At 39.1% G+C, this 17,836-nt stretch overlaps 1 protein-coding gene across 7 annotated transcripts in view; it reads right to left on the bottom strand.

Moving 5' to 3' along the window:
- Nucleotides 1–1,979: 1,979 nt before the first annotated feature.
- The window catches only part of ACOX3 (acyl-CoA oxidase 3, pristanoyl), a 50,956-nt gene continuing 35,099 nt past the window's right edge, over nucleotides 1,980–17,836 (bottom strand). For 3 of the 7 annotated variants that reach the window (XM_085547445.1, XM_085547446.1, XM_085547440.1), the window contains exon 18: nucleotides 1,980–2,250. In XM_085547445.1, coding sequence (XP_085403571.1) covers nucleotides 2,125–2,250 — 126 coding nt within the window. In that variant the 3' untranslated portion in view covers nucleotides 1,980–2,124. Of the gene's footprint in view, nucleotides 2,251–2,270; nucleotides 2,304–6,586; nucleotides 6,622–7,347; nucleotides 8,784–16,317; nucleotides 16,489–17,836 lie in introns of those variants that run through there. The other 4 variants (XM_085547443.1, XM_015862690.3, XM_085547444.1 and 1 more) reach the window with 4 other exon arrangements.

Genomic DNA, 17,836 nt, shown 5'->3' on the forward strand with positions numbered 1-17,836 from the left:
TAGAAGTACTCACAGCTGCAAGAGAAATTTTCTAAGATGCCAAAAAATCCTAGAAAATAACCTTCCTAACAATAGCAAATGAAGGTTTGATCATTATGCTCATGCTTTATTGTTTAGTAATTTAAGCAGTTCTTACAATCAGCAAAAAAATGATTTAGGAGACATCTTAATATGCAAAGATATTTCTGAGGATGGAAAAAGCAAGGAAAGGTGAATGGGCCTTTCTGACTGCTCTGCCCTGGAAAGTCACCTGACAATGCACACCTGCTTGCACCTGCCCTGTAGAATAGCTGCCAACACATCTGAAGTTCTATGGGAACTCTCTTGCTGGCTTGCATTTGATGAAGACTTTTCTCAGCTTCTAAAGCACAACAAATGTAGCAAAATAAACCAGATCCTGCTGTGGATATCTGTTTGAAATGGTACATGATTTTAAAAGATTATTTGACTTTAGGCAAGGGCTGCAACATCAGCTTACTGTTAAAAATAATGGAAGATTTGATACAATGAAAAGCTGAGTGTGTCACATGCCAAATCCAACTTCTTTTTGTTCATGTAATGTTATTAGAAGGCATTAAATGGATCATACCATACATTGTTTTCTGCAGAAAACAGAGAGCAATACGCTTTTTATGTTTCATCCTTGAAATAAAAGGAGAGATTAAAATTTGCTTGAATACTCACCAAAGGAAACAGGCAATGCTTATAATCATGAGACTGGGATTGCTTAAGAATGTTATTATTTTTCCAATGTATATATGCTGGCATAATGCTGGTTTGGAGAGAGATAAAAATGTATATTAATAACAAGTTGGGTTTTTTTTTATGCATGTGTAATTCTTTCTCTGGCTAAAATCATCTATACAAGTGTAAATGTATACATATAAGCACAGATATGTTTATACCATTACCAGGCACAGCTGAAGATGGATAGTGCTTCATCTAGGCAAGTGTAAGTCTTTCATCTCTTCAGAGCACACCAAAATGACACCCGCCTAAATACCTTAATGTTTAGAAATCTGAACATTTTTTGTGAATAAATTATAAATCAAGTTTTTCTTCCCTACATTTGGGGAACAATCCTTAAGTGAACATGTTTCAAGAGATGACTTTCTTCCAAAAGAGGCATTGGAAACCTTCAATTCTTGCACAGTGCTTTCAAAGGCAAGTTATAGCAAGTGTGCCAAGTGTTTGATGTTGGTAGTCTGACACTAGCACTTACAGATGTGTTGTTTGTGATCTGATATTGGGTAAAACAAGCATAGCCATGCTTTGATGAATCTTTTATGCTTTAGTTCTTTAGGGAAAAGAAAACAATGAACTTCAGTCAATAAAACTCTATTCTATTTCATTTGCAGCCAGAGAGACGGCTGAAGGGTAATGAATGTCAAGGACATTAAAAGATGAAAAAGGAAACACATGGATGTGAACTGACTCTTGCACAACTGGACCATAGGCCAGTACTATCCTGTGAGAGCACAGCTTTCACCCAGCAGTGCTTCTGCACTAACACATGGAATTAGTTGAGCACCAGAATCAACAAGGTCATGTCTGTAAAGAGAATCAGTGAAGAGATGTGACTCAAAGATGCCTCTAAAGAATCCATAATGACTGGGATTCATTGCCTATCTTTCCATGGCATTATTTGCAACTCAGACAACCAACTAATAGATAAGAGAAGCTGGGCATGAATCCATCTATGAGTAGAGAAAATCATAAAATAATGGGAATTTTACTCCTAATGACTCAAGTGATCTTACTTTTGCTCTCAGAAGTGAATTCATTAGATGTAAACCCAATTAATTTCTTTTTAAATTGTGCGAAAAAGCAGTAATAGTTGTCAGATTTTCAAGATCAGCCTCAAAGTTCATTGTGATGCTTCTTCTTTTCATTGTCTTGGCTTCAACCTCTTAGTAACTCTGCATGCACAGTGCCTGTGCTTCCATGGTTCATTATATTGCTCCGTTTTCAACCCAAGATAAAATGAATATGTGATATCAGTTTGAGGAGAGTAAAAATCGTTGGAGAAATGGTTTTGGGACAACATGTTACAAAATGTGGTTGTATATTTTCAGGCCTTCATAATTCAGTCAGTCAGTACGTGTCATTCCGAGAAGCAGCAGTTTAGTTAGGATGATTTCCAGTCTGCTGTATGTTTTCAGGAATTTGTTGCACCACATGAAAAATCAGTCTGTCATATGAGTAGAAGGAGTTTCTGGATATCATTGGGTGTGTGGACTTGGATAAGCTCTACAAAACAAATATATTCCAAGGGATCAGCAACATCAGATGCTATTTGAACACTGAAAACAATAGTGTACTTATGATAGTCATAAGTAGTTCAGAACAGACCACAGTAAATTTTATATTTCACAAAACAAATATCTTTGCAAGTGCAAATTCAGCATTCAGTTAAAGTCTGTGGTCACAATAAAGTTGTCAGTTTTGTTTTTCTTTGTTCTTTTTTTTTTTTTCTTTTTTTTTCCCCCCCCCCCCCATGTTTGTTTCTTTTATTAAAAAGATATTTCATATTCCTGAAAGACTCTTTTCATTCTCTGGCTATTTTTGAGTTGTGCTGCTGCAAATGTATTGCTGTGCTGACCTCTTAATTTTCACATTGTTTCAAAAATAATTGTGTGTTTAAATACTGACTAGAAAAGAGTCAGAACGACAGAATCATGGAGGTTAGAAGGAACCTCCGGGTCCCTCTGACACATCCCTTACTTCAACAGGGCAACCCAGAGCGAGGTGCCCAGGCCCATGCCCAGACAGCCTTTAAAGGTCTTCAAGGAGGAGATTCCACAACCTCTGAACAGCCTGTGCCAGTGCTCCATCTCTTATGCAGTAAAGTCTTTCCTGATGTTCAAAAGGAAACTCCTGTACTCCACTTTGTGCTCATTGCCTCTTACCTTACCACAACACATGACTGAAGAGAGCCTGGCACCGTACTCTTTTCCCCTTGTCTTTATATATTCATAGATATTGATGAGATTCCATCAAGCCTCCTCTTCTGTGGGCTGAATGATCCCAGCCTTTCCTCATAGCAGATGTGCTCCAGTCCCTTCATCATCTTGGTTACACTGGATCTTTTCCATTATATCCATGCCCCTTGTGTACTGAGGGCCCAGAACTCCCGATGTGGCCTCACCAATGCTGAGGAAGAATCACCTCTCTTCACTGTCTGCTGCTAATATGCCTAATTCATCCAATAATACTGTTAGCCTTCTTATCAAGAAGAATTTAAATATGATTTAAATCATTCTTTTCCAAAATACACTAGTAATCATTTTGTATTATAAGTTTTATACTATTCTTAGTCTCTTGAAGAAACTGTTGTTACTTTCATATAAACATTAAGACATTAGCATTTATCTTCTAACTGCTAGACAGCTTGTATATACATGCTCCAGTATAGTTAAGTAGTTTAATACTTAGGACTGAATTTGGATATACAGTAACACTATGTCTATGTGGATATACAGTAACACTTTTTTTTCTCATCCTGTCTGCAGCTCTAACAGGAGATTTAATCCCCATTTAATGGAGTAGCTAAATTAAGACTGAAATTCAAACTTCTTAATGAATTTATTAAACTTTGGCAGGGCTGGAGATGACACATACTGGTCTTGCAACACAGAATGAAGCTTGTGAGAAGTGAAGCACACATATAACACATACAGGCACTGGAAACCATGGAGTGTCAGAGCCCTTACATGGACTTTTCTGAGAGCCTAACTGGAGCCCAAGGGATGTGTTCTTACCCCTCTAGGATGCATCACCTGGACTTCCATATTCAGCATACAGGATTGAACTCAGTCTTTCAAAATCACAACTTCAGAGTTGATGTTTCAAGTTTATATGGAGGTAAAGAAAGCTGACCCAATGCTAACCTTACCGGTCATTTCCTAATGACCACATAATGTGATAGGAAATGAGGCAAGTGAACTGTTTTTCTCTCTCTCTTTTTATTTTCCCCTCTTTTTTTTCTTTTCCTTACAACTTTTTGAGGGTTTTCAAATTTACTTGCAAACTTAGAGGGCTTCTTGTCAGGCTTTGCCTCTGGGCTGCTGTGGAGAGGAAAGCGTGGATGTGCACTTGGAAGCATTTATAGAGAAAAGCTGAGCTAATAGCAAAACTTTGCTGTTGCCAGGATTAACAGCAGCTGGATGAGAGTTTTGTACATCACACCTATGAATTTATTTTATTACTCAATTATATCTGACTTTATTTGGAGCTATCCTTTAACCTCCCCACCTATCTTTTGCTCAGTACTGGGGATATATAACTCCCTTTTTGTACCTTCAAGAGAGGTTTTGATATCTATGCTCTATTACCTCATCCCTTCCATATTCCTGCCAATGGATGATTGTTCCTGGGAGAAGTACTTAGGATTTTGTGTGGTCCATATTTGAAAGACCTCGGACAGAGGAATCCCATTTCATTCTAGCAGTAGAAATGTTATTCCAGTTTAAATTTTCCTAACTTCATCCTATGAGAGCTCATCTAATTACACCAGGCAAGTGAGCCAAACGTAGTCTGGCCAAATTTGGACTGGTTAAGTTCAAGTTTGATGAGTCTAATTTCCCTTGAACTTGGAAAAGCCCCATGCACGTGGCTGAGTGGTAAAACTAAAACACTCTAGTAGTGTTGAATTGGCTTTCTGAGGCCCAAACACCTTCACATCTTGGCTTAAATCTGAGTGAAAGCTCACAGCTTGTGTCCATATCTCCATCATCCAGCCAAACTTTCCATCAGTTCAATTACACTTTATACCAGCTGCTAAGAAATTTATTTTTCTACTTACAAAACTGAACTGCATTTTTAGCAAATAGAAAAACTGTTCTATCCATTGCAGCCATTTCCATTTACCACCAAGAGGACTGAATTTTATTCCTTTTTCCACACATTGTTTTGCTTCTCGAGTACAGGTAAATTTGAAATCCTCTATGGCATTCAGCAGGCTGCATGCACCATATGCCCAGCATTTTGCAAAGAAGTTTAGGTTTATGATCGGTTGGAAATGCTTTTATTTCCAATGTGCAGTTAGGGAATTGCAATTTTTTCATGAAAATCTGAATAGTTGGGATAAAGATTCCAAGAGACTAATACTCTCTTAATGTTCAGGCCTGGTGTGTAAGTTCAGTGTCTCTCATTCAAGGTGTGACCGACTTGATTCTTCCGTTCACAAAGTATCATCTAAGAAGTCAGGTGCCAACTGAGAAAAACTACTTCTCTATAAAGGAGCCCTTTACTTCCACCCTCCCCAAAAGCTGGGGAAGAGTTGCTTGAGTTGTGACAGGTACCTTAGTAGGATAAATTGTTTGATGGAAATCAGCCCACGCTGAGATCTCTTTGAGAGAAATCTCTTGAGTAGCAACTGTGTAGGTCCTGTAAAAGCACCAGCCGGAATCATTTGCTTGCTGTCCTTTGCCATTCCTTTATCTCTGAGAAAAGTAAAACAAGAAATGTTTTATAATTGAAAGAGTAGGAGCTAAATAAAGACTTCTTAATTTGTTGGGAATCTTGAGTTGGCAATTTCACTGTGGTGTTTATACTCATTTCTTTATTTGAACCAGTGTGGTGTGTTGTGGTATTTTCTTGATTTTCAAACTATTTCCAAAATAAATCAGTTGGCTAAAAATACCAACACTGTTTCAGTCCAGTGAAAACAAACAAACAAACATAAGCAAATAACAAAGATTTTCATTAAAGACTACAATTACTGAATAACAGGATATGACTTTCTACCACATCCTATTTCTAACTGGAAGCTTTTTGAAAAATGCACCAACATAAATGGTGTTACTGCCTGAGCCTGCTGGTAACTGAGCTTTCCAATGAAAGCAAGCTTAGCCTTTACCTCTCCATCAGGTCTGCCAGTGGGTGAGTTCACAATTAAGTCAGGAGGGGCAAAGACATCACTGCATCATCTTCCAGCTCTTCGAAAAAAACAAAGAGCACATACTTGGCAGCACTTTAATTTCTATGGTTACTGATGAATAACAGCACAGCTGGGGAACTGTTGCTACAACCCACTAGCACAGATAATTTAAGAGGTCACACTTAAGCAGACCATTATAAAAACACTTTTTGTGTGTGTGTGTGTGTTTTTGGTTTTTTTTTTCCGGACATAATAAAAGTGAAGGTTGTACTTTTTGGATTAGTATCAAGTATATTAGAAAGATAGTAATAAATTTGCCCGCATTGCCATTATGATTTAGAAAGCAACAGGAATAGGAAAGATGTCTTTACTTATGATGTTAACCCCCCACTAGTGGCCTCTGGAAAAAATCTTGACCAGGACCATGATTTTCTTGGGTTTTACCCATCTCAGATGGTGATACTAAATCAAGGAGATGCTTCAGGCAGCCTGTCTGCCTAGGAAGACCAGTACCAAGGTTTGCTTGCTATGAGGGCAACAGCGATACAATTCTTCTGGAAAGCCTGGAAGAAGTAATGGCATAACCCCGAATCAGAATGCTTTGGGAACTCTGACACAGACTCCTTACATCTCCTGAGTGAAACAGCTGTCCTGTACTTTTAATTTTGATCTGCACATACTTTCTTACCTCTTAGGATAGAAGTCTTGCAGCTGTGGTGGCATCACTGCAAAAAGCCTGCCTGTAAATAATCGATGGATGGGACTGTGTGAGTCTTTTGGGCATGAAACGCCTATTAGGTTGTTATATACAATGCCCCATTCAGGACAGAAATGAAGTCCAGATTCGCCTTTCTTTGGCCTGCCATGCCCTAGACATGGGTTTGGCTGAAGAAAATCCATGCATGAAACAGACAGTAATTGGATTTTGGTCATTCAAAAAAAAAAAAAAAAATAGCATGTGGTTAGGGAATGGAACAGCTCCTGTTTTATATACCTATAGGTGCAATTGTAAAGGACACAGGTAAAAACAGATAACAGTTATTAATAGACTGAACTTTTGAGTTGATCCACAGAAATGAGCTGTTGCTGTGAATGCATTTCACATTTTACATTTCACCCAGCGTACTGTAGGATTACTATTAGAAAAAGGCAAAGGAAATCCATGTAAGTCATTGTGCAAGGCTTTTCTTTCTACATGTTTTCTACACGCACTGGAACAAGCGCATCATCGAGAATAAAACCACTGACATCAGTGGATTTTCACCTGGGACGGATTTGGCCTGCTTCTGCTAACTGTGTCATTACCCTGAAGCCACGCTGAACAATTCATTAGTGGCAGAGAGCTGAATTTCTGAAAGTGTGTGTAACCTAACTCTAACCACCAGCACAGTAGAAACTACTCTCAGTAGCTCCTCTGGGCAACCAAGGACACCACTAGATTGAATAAATAAATACAAACATAGAATGTTTTTCAATTAGCTCCACATCTGGAGCACTGGATATTTTTCCAGCTCTAAAGTCAAGGCATGTTTACAGACTATGAAAGACAGTCCGCTTTACTGTCACACATTTCTGATGATCACAGGGAATTTGATAGCATTAATTCATTGTATAATAGAGAGATTTTCACTCCATGTGGCCGCTTCCAAAGAATGAGTCCGTATACCATTGGCTACCTCATTTCTGAAAATTACTGCTGAAATCTCTGTTTGTCGCCCCAGGCAGTGCTCCCCAGCAGTGTACCAGCTCCTCCTGGGGTCATTCCCTACTCACAGCTGCGCCATCCTGGAGATGATGCAAACTTATGAGCAGACAGATCCATCTGTGCCAGCTGGCTCTGGTGCATAACAGCACTCTGAACTTGCTTGGTTTAGTAGCAGAGGTACAGCATGGTCTGAAACAGTGCCTTTCAGTGGCAGCTGCAGATTGGATTTGTGTGCTTTTATCTTCTGTTGATAAGAAGTCTTAGAGAGGAATGGAATTGGTTCATCTCTCTTGTGTTGGACTATGGATGAGAGATTGTGTCCTACTGAACTGGCAGTTTAAAATGCTAAAAAAGTCCAATAACCAATACAGAGCTTCAGTAAATAAATAACCCCCCAAATGATATTAGTTGTCACCTAAATTTTCATGCATTGAGACATACTCAAAATGAACTAATCTGAAATGCTATTGCTTCCATGTTCTTCCCCTCTTTCTGGCTTATGTGCATATTTTTGCTCAGAAACAGCAGTTTGGGAGCAGAGGAAATCTCCATCAGTGGAATGCCTCACTCTTTCTCCCTGTGATGGCTGTAAAGGACAAAGGCCCTAGATGGATATCAGAGGCTACTTTCTAGGTCTCACTGAGGCTGGCTGGCTTCAGATCTGGAGACATGTAAATGTAAATTGAAGTGCAAATGTAGATTTACAGATCTCTCCCATCCTGTACTGATAGCAGGGATAGCCATGACCCAGGAGCGAGGCATCACACCTGGATTTGTGCTCGGGGTTCACCTGAGCCCACTGCTCGAGCCTTTCTAGGTCCCTCTGGATATCATCCTGTCCCTTGGGCATGCTGACTGCACCACAGAGCTTAGTATTTCTGGAACTTTCGGGAAGATCTCCTTCCTTCCATAAAATTGGCTATTTTGGCACTTTTTCAGGAGACAGAGTCATGTTCAGAGAAGCCCATTAATTCTGGAGCTGCCCAGACTTTTGTTTGTGAATATTCCTGATAGATGCTGACTAACGTGCACCTGCTGCTCCACCAGATTCCAGTTAACATATTGGTTGTGGTATCACTTTGCTGTTGTCCCAGATGTGCTGATTCATCCAAGCCTCTCCCCTTGCACTCTGGTTCACTCTTTCCCTTTCTCCTGGGTCTGAGGCCAGACTTCATCATCTTCAATAACTCAGGGTTCCTAGGAAAACAAATCACTCTTCCTCAGCCACCTTACAAGGCAGACATTTAATCATTTTCTGTCTCTACTGATCTACTAAGATTCTGTGTAAATGAAGGAGCTGATCATTTTCACAAACTTTTAACTCTCTCTAGTCTATTAAATAAAGACATAAAAAGAATCTTATGAAGACATTATATGTGTCTGTTTTGTCTCTTTATAACAAAGTGTAGCCAACCAGAGACTATAGAGATGCTGACTGATAAGCAGAAGAAAGTTTGTTCCTTATGTATACATCTGTGTGTTCATGCATTCTGTATGTCTACATTGCCAGTAAATCAAATATATTTGGAGCCAAAGAAAAGTCCAGTAAGGGCCCAATTAGTGAGACAGCAGTCTAAAAGTTAGCTGAGGCCATGATGAAGTATGTGGGCAGCAACTACACAGGGCTGTGCTGTAAATCCATAGCAAACACATACGGTAGCTTTTTCAAGTGTTATCTTTTCATTTAATGTGTGGAAGAAATTACAAGCAAATGTTAATTTGACTCCCCTTTTCTCTTCTGTTTCCTCAGGGAAATGATATTGCTAGTGACAAAAGAAGCAATGGCAGTTTCTTCCTGGGCATATTCTTGGTCTCTTTCACACCATGCTTCAGCCAAGTATTAACTTCAGGTGCATTTATGGTTGCTTATGATCTTCCCTTCTGACTCCTCCTCTCCTATTTTCAGTTCCATTATATATGACCAGACAGATAAGGCTCCAATTCACCTTTTTTGCTCAGATTTCAAATACTGTTTTTAAAAGTTGTTCCCCTAAAATAGCATTGTCTCATTCCAATTTACAATATATACACATATATTATAGAAGCATGCTTTTATATTTGTGTGTGTGTATATATATATATATATATATATAATAGATATTTATACATATTTTCTTATGTTTATTCTTTTGCATGTAACAACCTTTTTCACCCATAGTTGTGCTAATCAATTTTGAGTAGCATAATTACAGTGAGGATGAATATTCACTTGTTCAAAACATCCATTGGACAGCTTAGACTGGCACAGATGTTCTCTGTCCCATTTAAAGCAAGTTCCATGCTACAACTGTTTCAAGGAGATACTTGATCCTTTTCTGTGACACCAGCTAAAGATTTTAGGGACCATTTAATAATCATAAACAATCCAAGGAGATAAATGGAACAACAGAAAAAGAACTCAAGATTCAAGGAAACGTAGCATGCAGCAGTGCTAATTTGGCACAGATCTTCCACAATAGATTTCATTTTTCTTAACAGAATGATAATTGAAAACTGACTTAGCCTCTTAAATAAACCAGTGACAGCTGGGAAAATCAGCAGATTGGCCCTTTGTGCCTGTTTATAGTAGATTTTGGCAGCACGATAGTTGATGTAGTCTCTATAGGACACAGCTATTATGTTTTCCAGATGTGCTTGACCTTTATCTTGGAGAAAAAAAAGATCTTGCCATAGAAACTATCAATTTATGTACTCTTAGCCCAGTGTTCAGCTACTTAAAGATGCTGGAAAAAGTGCTCTTGTGTTGGTTATGCTTTCATTGCCATGCAGTACAGTCAAGTGCTTAGATTTTCAAGTATGGGGATATAATTTCAGCTCATTGTGCCTCCAGGGCTTCTAGTGTGAGGAATATCTGTAATATGCAAAGGGGTACTTAGGGGGTTCTTAGTTCTTCCTCCTCTACTCACAGTGAGTGGAAGGAGAAAGAAAAATGGTGACAGCTTCTTCATGGGTTGTTCTTTTATTATTTGCTTGTGTGAACAAGATGATGCTACTGTTCATTCTGACTCTTCAGGGAAGCTATATCAAATGCAGTTTTAGCAAAGAGGTGCAGACAGCTTAATGTTACCATGCCAGAGAAGCTGCTCTGAGGCATGGGCAGTGTATCTGAGGTGGTATGGGCTACCTCACAGCTCTTGGTGCTATGGGATATCAGCACATGTTCTTTCAACATGAAGCCTGAATCAATTTAACTTTAACTTAGTGAATTAAATTCCTGCTTTTCCTTCTCAGATAGGCCAGATGTGAGAACTGCTGAGGCAGAATACAAGTTGAAATACCAGAAACCAGTGATACACTACCCTGGAGATTCCTGCATCCTGTTGAGCACATCTCAGACACACTCAGTGCAGCAATACAGATATTTTACCACCCCTATGCTATAGTGGTTCATAAATCTGTAGGCTGACTGAATCCAGTTCTGCACCCTAACATGGGACCTGAGAGTGTTGCAAGCAGATTGTGCACTCTGAGATGCCTACATACAGCACCTATTGCACTGTGTTGCAATGCTTCATCATTGAATAAGTCAGTATCTCTTGGCCTCCTGTGCCAGATAGGCTCCTAAGATTTGTATCTGAGGCATAAAAATCCCACCATGCTGCCTCATTATGTGACTTTGTGTACAAATGCCTCATGTTGGGAAGTTAAGGCATTGGAGGGCGCATTACAGGTTGGGATAAGGTCATGACAGGAGAAACACAGCTGAAAGAAGTCATGAATGGTTGTCCCACCAATACAGTGCTATTGGTGCTGCTACAGGTGACAGTGATGGATGTGGCCCTACCACCCGCCTTGTCTGGGAAAGTGAGGTGAGTTTGTATAGAGCTGAAGGTGTAAAAATGCTCAGAAGAGACAAGAGAAGGCCCAAATCATTTTCAATTATGTGCATGTTCTACCCAGAGATAAAGCTTTTGAAATGTTTTCACACAGGAATAGGCCAGTTGCAAAGGAGTAGGAGGATTCTGGAATGTGGTGCCTGGAAGACCATATAACAGTGTTTCTGCAGCTGATTTTCTGAGGAGTAGTTTGTGGGAAATTAGAAAGAAACATGGTAATTGTTCAAATTGGACCAAAACTGCATGCAAAACACAAATCTTGCTGTCCAGCCACAGTGGCTGCCCTTTGGCTTTCCTACTGAGACTGAAATGCTAGCTGGCAGCAGATGGATGGCTGTTTATCTGATGTTGTTTCCTGGAGATAGGAATATTTTTAGGTGAGGTGATAGACAAGGCAGAGCCCAGGTCCATCATACTGAGCCACTGCTGTAATGTCCTTGGAGGGCATGACTTAGCTGTGCAAATTGGTAGCTCTGAACACAGCCTTCTTTCTGCACTTAGTGACTCTCCCCAAAAGGTAGGAATGCAGCATGGTAAAATGTATTTAATAAAAATAATGGAAATGTTAAAATAACCAGAAATAAAATGAATTTCAACAGTGTGGGAGGAGAAAACATCAGTGTCAGCTGTTCCATTGCTGCATAAACAAACCAGTGCAATCATAAAACTGCTTCTGGTCATTATTCAGCACAGATAAAAAGGTTTTTCCCATACATTCACCAGAAGCCCTTCTCCTGAATCACAGACTGCCTCAGTAATTTGGTAACATTTGGTGAACTGTGTAAACAGCAAAATGCAGATGTTTCAGCCTGAGCCTCCACAGATGCTGTTATTGTCTGGACCACTGGAGATGGGCAGGTGCAGGCCCAGCACACTGCCAGAGATGCTGCTTTCAGTTCATGTCCTGCACTTTGTTCTTGCATGGAAAAAAAAACCACAGGTTGTCTTCTCAGCACTTTCCCCCACCTCTTCCAAAATTCATGTCATGTGTGATAAGAATTAACACATGCATGTGATTTTTGTCCAATTTAAACAGTTTTAGGGTAAATAAATAAGGAATTGAAAATCTCAGTCTGGTCCCTTCATCTTTTTACTTCCCCTTCCCCTTCTTCCTCTTCTTCCCCTTCTTCCCCTTCTTCCCTTTCTTCCCCTTCTTCTTCCCCTTCTTCCCCTTCTTCTTCCCCTTCTTCTTCCCCTTCTTCCCCTTCTTCCCCTTCTTCCCCTTCTTCCCCTTCTTCCCCTTCCCTTCCCTTCCCTTCCCTTCCCTTCCCTTCCCTTCCCTTCCCTTCCCTTCCCTTCCCTTCCCTTCCCTTCCCTTCCCTTCCCTTCCCTTCCCTTCCCTTCCCTTCCCTTCCCTTCCCTTCCCTTCCCTTCCCTTCCCTTCCCTTCCCTTCCCTTCCCTTCCCTTCCCTTCTTTCCCTTCCCTTTTTCTCATTTTCTTTATTATATGTTGACTTGTTTGCTTTACCACTGTAATCTGTATGAGACACATTAGAGTTTGCATAGGTGCACACTGTAGCATAATTTGTATCCTGTGCGGTAAGGAAGGATTTTAGAGTGAGTTTGTATTTGAAACATGGAAACAGTATAATGTAATCATTTAAAACACAATGAAATGTGCTTAAGCAATTAGAGTAGCTGTATGCATCAAAATGCAGTTTGCATGAAAGCTTCAAGCTCTTAAAAGCATTTTGAATTTACATCCCTATATGTTAATCCATGGACATTATATAGTTCTGAGTTTTCTCATAGCAACCACAAAACAACGAATGATTTCCCCAGGCTGTTTAGGCATACCACTGCTATTAGGTCCTCTGATTTTTAATTAAAATGAAATAGCTTGTTTCTGAGCTCTAGTCATCTTGAGATAATTAGAAGTATAATATCTTCTGTCGGATGCATTTGTTAAAGCGACACTAAATCCCTTCTGTGACTTTACTACTCAAAAGTGTAACTGCAACTTCATTAGACCAATGAAATGATCCAAAATTTTCTCATAAACTTAAAATGTAACTATGCTTGCAATTCTGCTGCAATTCTTAAATGTAATAAGAGAGTTCCCTCTCCCATTTTTACAGTGTTACTCTTGAGATAATAGTCTTATTAACCTTAATTTTAAACATGGCTAGTTAACACCACCTTACAAATAGCTCCTTACCTCTTTGCCATTCATAACATTTTAATAAAGTGTTAATTGCTCTGATAATATTATGACTCCTTGTTAAAAAGCACTTGGTTCAGTTATACACATGTGCCTAACCTTTCACATTCATTTCTAGCTGAATTCTGACAATAAGAGTTAACACCTAGAGGGAAAATGACTTGGCTAAGCCAGTTTCATCCAAGCACTTAAAAACCACTTACTTTTAGTCTGTACGCATGTGCACAGATTGGCTTGTAAATAAATGTGTGTGTTGGTGTATCTGCCTGTGTCCATGTGTTTATGAGATCTGTATCTTGTAAATGTTGCAACATGCTGCAACAAACCGCTGGATTTTAAGATGTTTTTAGAGAATAATATTATTCCAGGTGTTGCCTAGATACATATGGAAGCAAAAAATAACTGAAAAACAAATGTCACAGATGTAATTACTTAAAGCAGAGATTTCCATTATGGATGAAAACCTACTGTGAGACAGTATGGACCTTATGTCCAAGCATTCAACAGTTTTTTAAGGAGTTTCATGCAATAACTGTTGACTTTTGTCTCTCACACAGTAAAACTTACTCAATCTTCTATGAATCCATTATTTCTTTTCTTCTGGCCTTGAAAAATGAAGCTTTATCCATATAATTTCCATGCCAAATCCAAGAAATTATTTGCACGTTCTATTAGCACAGGAACTTGGCACTGTCCCCTGTTCTTCATATCTTTCCAATGTCTTCTATACTAGATTAAATGTGACTTCTTGTCTTCACTCTCAAGGTTCATCAAAGCCTAATCCTACTTTTGAAATCTTTCATTCGCTGATAATTTATGTACTCCACCCTCAATTATGCCATCCTTGATGACAAGTACTGGTTACCTGTTTTCTCATAACCTTCCTTTCTGAATTAGGAAGGTCTCTGAAAACTTCCAGATATCTGTCCCAACAACTACTTTTAGAGTCTCCCCTTTAAACTCCCATGACACTGAGCATATAAGGAAGATGTGGCCAAAATAGGGAACTGGAATACTAATGCTGTATATACTGCTATCCTGTATTGATGTTAATGTGCTCATAATGCATTATTTCTTGCCCGCTATTTATACTGCAATGGGCTGAAGATAATGGGCAGTTTGTTTCTGAGAGCTTTGTACAGTATTTATGATGGTGGGACCCCGGTTTGTAACTTCAAGCATTTCAGCAAGCCCTCCTTCTCTCTACACCAAGAATCCTACAAAAACATGTGATGAAAAAAATACTACACTTCAACAATAACCACACTAGACTGTTCCAGAATGTTAATTACAACTTAACTTTGAGTCTGTACTTGAGAAAAGGTCAAATTTAAAGACTTACACAGATACAGTTAATCTTGTCTTGAAGAACAGCATTTGATCAGATAAGATCTTGCGTCACCTGAAGTCCTGTGATGAGGGAACATCTATAAATATCTTTATGGGAACTTTTAATAGATTCTTTTTAATCTGTTATATGTGAATGAGCATTTGAATGCATAGGAGAAAAAGATTCTGTCCTGCAGAAGTAATGTGATGGCTCTGAGAAATGGTAAAACACACCTCATTATTAACCACAATGCTACTGTGTCCCTCTCATATAAAACAAGCAATAATTGTTCATGTTGTAAGTTAAACATCTCAGAAACAAATATTTTATGGAAGCTTTTGCTCTCTAATCTCAGTTGAAGTAAAATATTCTTTTTCAACTGCAATATTTACAGGTCAGAAAGAAAAAAAAACATTTTTTTTCTCAAAATGTCTAAAATCCTGTCTTGCGAGATTAGCTTGTGAATCAAGATTTGGATTAAAGTATTATGGGAGAAGTCAAGCAAACAGAGAGATGACTCAAACAGTTGAGTGCCAGGATTATTTCTTAACACACGGTAACTCATCCTCTGCTTGCATATGGAATCCTCCCACAATGAACAGGGAACTGGCAACAGAAGTGAAACTGCAAATGGTCCAAATTTTGCTGCAGAACTGGACTCACAGTGAAGAGAAACCAGAAAAAAAATGGACTGAGGATGATAGGACATGGCTAAGTAGTGCTGTCTCTATTTCTTTGCCTGTCAAAACAGACATTCTGGTAGATCGAAAGGTAAAATTTTCTTTGATCCTCTTTAAGGTTCAAACAAAAACCTTAAAGAAACCCAAAAACAAGAACTGAGCCAAAAACACAGAAGGACAGTCCTTGAACTTGTGCTCTCACTATCATCCTGCTGGCCTAAGAGAATTTCTCGCTCATGAAGCATGTAGTACAGTGGTGCACCATCTGATGACTGTCACTGGGCTACCCTGGAACTAAGCCCACAGGTGAAACCATATAGCAGCTCTGGATGAATCCATACCTATTGGTTGTGCCTTAGATAAACAATGTTCCATGCAACTGCTGTTAAAAGCAATATTTGGTTTTATTTGCTGCATTGCACAGCTCAGCCCAAGAGTTCTGTTGAACAAATAGCCGGGCTGCAGGTTGCTTGGTTTTTGTTACACATTTGAGTGTTGCTTCCCTTTTATGATCCCATTAAAGATTGGATGGCACTACCCTTCCTTGGGTGATGGAGGCAGTTTTTCTACACTATGTGAAAATTGTGCTACCCCTGTTCCATGCTTCTGGCTGTGGAGCTTGTCCATAGTTTTGCACTGGAATGGAATATGCAGTTCCTCTGAAACTGGAAGACATTCTTTCAACAACAATTTGTAAAGAAATCAAAACAAGCACAAAAACCCAATTCCACCCTCTATGTATCAAAAATAAATTTGCAAGTGGGAATACTCCTCAGGAGATATGTTTTTTCTGGCTCCTCCATCACACAGTGTAATTCAGCCAGTGCTCAGTCTTGAACTTTTCCAACACTCATCATTGATAAACTAGATGGAAAAAGCCAAAGGTTTGTGTGGGCTAAAAAGAAAAGAAAAAATAATCATTATTTAATGACACTCACAGAAGTACATTTGGAGACGGCAGTTCAAATGGCACCAGCTGTTCTGAAAAGATTTACTCTGTACAGCATGCAACCATAGGCCATTGTTTGGTTGTCCCAAATAGTATGTGATTATGCACACACTTTCCTTCAAAGTAAACCATTTCCTTAAACCTCTTCTTAGTTGCTGGACACAAATTAGATTTGTTTTGACATCCAACATTTTGTTCCACTTTTGGACAAGCCACTAACGTTGTAATCGCATCATATTTTAATCTCCTCTTTGATATGCTAAACACTGAGTTCCTCCTCCTTCCCCTTGTACTATACTTTTTTCCAGCTTTGAAGTCAATATTGTTGCTCCTTTTTGCATCCTTTGCTGGTTTTTGAACTGAGGAAGAAGTCTGGAATCTGGTGTCTGTGAGCGCAGACAGAGACAAAATTACCCTCCTCCACACCATTCTCCTATGTTAGCCATGTCTAAAATGTGTTATGTGAGTCTTTGCTACTGCGTCGCATGAGGAGACCACACCAAGTTGCTTGCCCACCTTGACTGCTCTGAGTTGCTGTTATAAATAAATCTTCATTATCCACCACGCAGTTTCTACTCTCCAGGCAGACCAGCATTTTTATGGGTCTAAGTCTGGATGTGATAGGCTGGACAAGAAAAAACGTGAGGATCTTTTCTCACTCTTCTTGCAACACTTCTGTAACCTTTAAAAGTTGTAAACACAAACTTCGCTCCCAAATACATTAATACAGAGCAGTTGCTGATGAAAGCAGTCAGCCACTGTGGAGAGGAAAACTTCACCTTAGCCTTATCTGACCTAGAGTGACAAAATCGATCTCTACCCCTGTTTTTTGAGGGAGCTGTTGCAATAGTGGGATCAGCAGAAAAAGGCTGATTTAAACTTATTAGACCACTGTATCTCATTAGACCACTGCTGTATCTCAAGCTTTATTTATCAGTACACCGATTATGCACATTTTAATACAAGAGAATTTACACATACTTCCCAGCTCACTTATGAAAATAATAAGCAGTAACAGGTATAGAATTATCCTTAATAATGTCCCTACAGCTTTCTGTATATATGTAATAATGTCCTCACTGACGGCTTTCTGAGACCTTGTCAGTTAGGATGTTCTTAATCCAATTTATGTGTGCTACTTGTGCATGGAATCCTGATTTTTTTAAACCACAATGTAATGTGAAACCAATTATAGTGCTTTAGAGGTATGTATGCATATTGCTTCTCAAATGCGTTTAATAAAAATTAGTTTGAAGACCACTAGAAACTTCTCCAACAATGATACCAATTTTGC

Source organism: Coturnix japonica, chromosome 4 (assembly GCF_054131305.1).
Source record: "Coturnix japonica strain WE chromosome 4, WE-NBRP24, whole genome shotgun sequence".
NCBI classification, from domain to species: domain Eukaryota; kingdom Metazoa; phylum Chordata; class Aves; order Galliformes; family Phasianidae; genus Coturnix; species Coturnix japonica.